Source organism: Lactuca virosa, chromosome 7, assembly GCF_052849685.1.
Source record: "Lactuca virosa cultivar CGN04683 chromosome 7, Lactuca_virosa_CGN04683_v6, whole genome shotgun sequence".
NCBI lineage: Eukaryota > Viridiplantae > Streptophyta > Magnoliopsida > Asterales > Asteraceae > Lactuca > Lactuca virosa.
The window spans coordinates 223,969,216-223,974,094 of NC_136432.1; the positions used below are offsets into that span (position 1 = coordinate 223,969,216).

Here is a 4,879-nt window from a genome sequence, read left to right on the forward strand (position 1 = left end):
CACATAAACGGTAATATAAACTATATTTTTGGTAAATGATAGTCAGTCTTTGGGAAAAACACTGACTTTTACAAAGGAACAAACATACAGAACAATCGTGTCTTGGTAGAAGACTGCATTTCAGTTAAAGTAGAAAATATAGGATTTTCTAGGAGATACAAACATTTACAAACAAACATTTACAAAGAAGCACTTTCATTAAACATATACAACAACTGACACTAAATACTTATGAACTCACCATCTTAAATGACGATGTACTCTTTCAAAATAACTTGTATTCTCAGGTCACCAGTAGACAGGTACACTGGACCAGGTCTTGAGAAGACATAGCACATTCGAGACTCGTCTTTTATTTTGATTCATATTTTGGTGTCTTTCAAACTATACACAGAACACACTTGTATTAAATTATATTATTAATGCAATGGATGATGTTGTTGCTTGTTTACTATTATGCATTGATATGATACTATACATGACGTCCTCCACCCCCGAACGTTTCCGCCGTTCTGGTTTGGGGGTGTGACGACAGCTACTAGATTTGAGGTCAGATACTTAACCTCAAGGCACTATATTATATTTAAATTTAAAAAAAATATGCACTCAAGTTTACTTTTCCAGCCATGGGATGCAAAATCTGTCACTCTTGTAAAAATTGGTGGCATGCAAATAATTAGAGGAGGTAATGCAATCGCAGATGGCCCTGTCACTAATTCCAATGTCAATACAGTAATGGATTTAGCCCTTTCACTAGCTTACAAAATGGCACGTGAGGCATATGCAAATTGAAGGCCATTGCAATGGTGAAATCCCAGAGCCTAAAAGAAAAAAGATAAACCCATTATATATGCATGATCAAATAATAACTTAATTTGTTTTGGATGTTGCACAAGGGTATTACTTACTGTGGGGTTATTTTCACAAGTGCTAGTCTGAAATACATAAACAAACAGTCAGTAGTTAAAAAGGTTTAAAACTTAAGAAATACTAGGGGTTAATTATAATGGATTTTTACTTGTTTGTTTATCATATCATATGATCATTACATTTTCCTTTGTTGTTATTACAACACTAGACTCCAATATGACAAATCTATCAAAATATAAGCTGGTAATCTGAATGAAAAATAGTACTTTCCACGATTATATATAATTGGATTGATTTGTTAAAGTATTTTGTTGTAATAAAAATAAGATCCATATATCTAAATAAAAAACAATTTTCATTGTAATAAAAAGATGTCATGACCTGTTTGCAAGAGTCCCACCAACCAGATTGCCCTTGACCAACAAATCGTCCAGGTCCTGTTATAACAAGATTATCAATGTGTTGAAAGTTAAGCCAAGTATCGGTGTTATTAATCCACTTGTTCTTTGGTGGTGCTACAAGAGTCCCTACGACCTTCAAACATATAATTAAAAATATCCCATGAATTAATTCTATAGTAATTAACAAATTAATTAATTTATTTTCTTGGCAATCATATTAATTAATTAATTAATTACACTTACAGTGACGACAACAGTTGGAGCTTTGCATGGACCCGTGAAAGACAATGGTTGAACAAGAAAGTTTCCATCAGGTAATTTAAATTGTCCAGTCGAACTACATGCTGCATCCCATGCCTTGTTAAGTGCCTACAAGATCATGACATACGTACATTAAAAATTTTAAATTGTAAAATGCTTAAAAAAAGAAATGTCACTATTGCTAAGTTAGCTGCCTATTTCCTGTTTCTGTCAAATTATAGAATATTCGTCAGTAATTCAAAAAGAAAATAGCTTGAAAACGGATTAGTCAACTGCTACTACTCAGAATCACACCACACTGTGTATATAAAAAAGTTGTTGTGTACCAAAGAATCGTCGCTGATGCCATCTCCTACAGCTCCAAAGCTCTTAACATCAGTTTCCAAACTAACTACATTTTGAGGTTGCGTGGCAGTGATGAATCCAATGATCATGAGGGTGCATGTAATCACATTAAGCATCGTACCAATAGCCTGCATTGAGAAATAAGAATAATAATAACATAAGTTGTTATCAATTTTAGTCAAGTTTCCAAACTAACTACATTTTGTCTCTTGTTAAACTATTAACCACATTTCCGATGTTTTAAGTTGTTAACAATTTTAGTCAAGTTTCCAAACTAACTACATTTTGTCTCTTGTTAAACTATTAACCACTTTTCCAATGTTTTAAGTGGTGAGGCTTCCAAAGGTTATGCAGCCAACTATGAAATTTCTTAAAAAGGAAAAAATATATATTTTATATTCCACCATCAATACAAATGTCGGCATTAAAAGATCATCATTTTTTATGTTTTGACTTCTTTTTAGTAAACTATGTTATGATGATGTGGATCCACCTGAAAAGTAAAAATTTGGAACTTATTTGTGTTAAAGAGGAAAAATATATGGTTTATTTAAATTGACAACTCATAATTTTTGGAGATATAGCATACCAAGTTATAGAGGCTAAAATACCGCAATGGAAATGCAAGACCTCCGAATCATTAAAGATTACAAACTAGAATTACATCTATTCTAGTTACAATGAGTATTTCTAATACCTTTGCTTTACGCATTTATGATAATATCTATTAGCTGTAGCTAAATGAGTTGTAATTGTTTGGATGTAGGACATATGGTGGTCAAATGAAGTTGTGTACAAAATGTTATATGAAATGGATGTAGGAGTATTATGTGGATGCTACAACAGGTAAGAGATCATCATTAAGCTTCAATTTCTATTTTTTAATTTCGCTCGTAAGTTGAAATTTTGATTTCTAGTTTCCATGGATCCAACATTAATGTTTTCATCCTCAAAGGTAATACATGTTTGCTGAAATACTAGCTGACTACGAATAGATATAGACTATAAATGGTCGGGTGGGTATTTTTTTTCTTCTGAAATTGACATAACTATATCTTTGATAGTCATGTTTGTTTGTTCGGTTGTGCAAGGACAATTAGATGGAATTTGACAGCACATGCAGCTAGGGAACTTGATTGGAGTGGGACAACAAATAGAACAAATGCAACTAGGGTAATTGTTTTCTAAATGTGATATAACTATATCTTTGATTTTGTTTTTCATCTTACCTTTCTGATTGTTTTTTGTTATTCTGATTCTGATTAATGGTGGAATGTTCTCAAGGGAAGTGGATTGGAGTGTCCGATCCTGCAATGATGGGATACACCATGGGAGTGGTATACAGTTTCACTAACCACACTTGCTTGTGTTGTTGAAAACAAGTATCATGTAGGAATAGAAGCATAACAATAAGAAGTAGAAACAAGAAGGTGTTCCTTAATAGCAATGTAGTATTAGGTTATATAGTTAGGGAAAACCTCTTAATAACAATGTACAATCAAATCCCATTAATACCAATGTATGAAATTTTTTGGACAAGAAGTTATTGGATGAAACTGGTTTTTTTGGTATATATTTGTTTCCATATTTTTGTATTATGTGTAAATGAGTATCGTAAAGACGCGTCATAAATGTATATCGTAAATGGTTGTTGAAGTTCATGACACGCAAATGCGTGTCATCTTCATTTATGACAGAGGCTTTAATGGTACGCAATGTGTGTCCTAAACGCACGTCGTAAGGTTATGACATGCAAATACGTGTCGTCTTCCTTCATGACAGGGCCTTCCTTGATAAGAATTGCGTTTCATAAATGAGTGTCGTAAATGTGTGTCGTAACTGCGCTTCGTAAATGCGCGTCGTCTATAGACGACGCGCAAAAGCGTATCGTCTCTCGTTATCATAGGGCCTTCCCTGACACGCATTTGCGCGTCGTCTGAGCGTTTTACGAAACGCATTGCACGTCGTAAAAGGCTGTTTTCTAGTAGTGTAAGGATGTTTACATGAGTCAGCCAGAGGGTTTTGTCAGTGCAGAGTACCCTGATAGAGTGTGCAAGCTTGAGAAATCCATTTATGGATTGAAACAAGCATCTCGCAGCTGGAATCTTTGTTTTGATGAGAAAGTCAAAGAGTTTGGTTTTTCGAGAAGCGAAGATGAGTCCTGTGTATATGTCAGAGCTAGTGGGAGTATAGTTAGCTTTTTGGTACTGTATGTGGATGACATACTACTCATGGGAAATGACATCCCAACTTTGCAGGAGATTAAGTCCTGGCTTGGGAAGTGTTTCGTTATGAAGGACCTTGGAGAAGATGCCTATATCCTAGGGATAAGGTATTGAGAGAAAGGAGTAAAAGACTAATTGGACTTAGTCAGGCCACCTACTTGGACAAGGTTTTGAAAAGGTTCCACATGCAGAATTCCAAGAAAGGTGATTTACCGATCCACAGCAATGGCAAACATAGCAAGGCTCAGAGTCCGAGTACAGAGGCTGAGATAGCTGAGATGAGTCGATTACCATATGATTCCGCTATTGTCTCGATCATGTATGCTATGACTTGTACCTGCCCTGATGTCGCCTTTGCTCCGAGCATGGTCAGCAGATATCAGGGGAACCCTAAAAAGGCTCACTGGACTGCGGCGAAGAACATTCTTAAGTACCTGCGGAGGACTAAGGACTGGGTCCTTACCCTTGGTGGGAGTGATGACGTGAGAGTAGTGGGGTATAGTGACGCTAGCTTTCAGACTGATAGGAATAATTTACGCTCTCAGTCAGGCTGGGTCTTTACCATGAATGGAGGAGCAATTACTTGGAAAAGTTCCAAACATGAGACAGTAGCTGATTTGACATGTGAATCAGAGTACATAGCAGCGAGTGAAGCGGCGAAGGAGGCGATATGGCCAAGGAACTTCATCGGAGACCTTGGAGTTGTACCAGTTATAAAGGAGCCTATGGAGATTTTTTGTGATAGGAATAGTGCGGTTGCCTTAGCCAAGGAACCGA

The 4,879-nt window shown here is 35.9% G+C and overlaps 1 protein-coding gene across 1 annotated transcript; it reads right to left on the reverse strand.

Annotated features, from left to right (window-relative positions):
• Positions 1–758: 758 nt before the first annotated feature.
• Positions 759–2,589, reverse strand: LOC145127591 (putative polygalacturonase At3g15720). The gene is made up of 6 exons (XM_079062758.1): positions 2,575–2,589; positions 1,859–2,005; positions 1,515–1,640; positions 1,252–1,404; positions 909–935; positions 759–821 (listed from the first exon to the last, which is right to left on the reverse strand). The coding sequence occupies exons 1-6, from the start codon at positions 2,587–2,589 to the stop codon at positions 759–761; spliced, it is 531 nt and encodes a 176-aa protein (XP_078918884.1).
• Between the last annotated feature and the right edge of the window lie 2,290 nt (positions 2,590–4,879).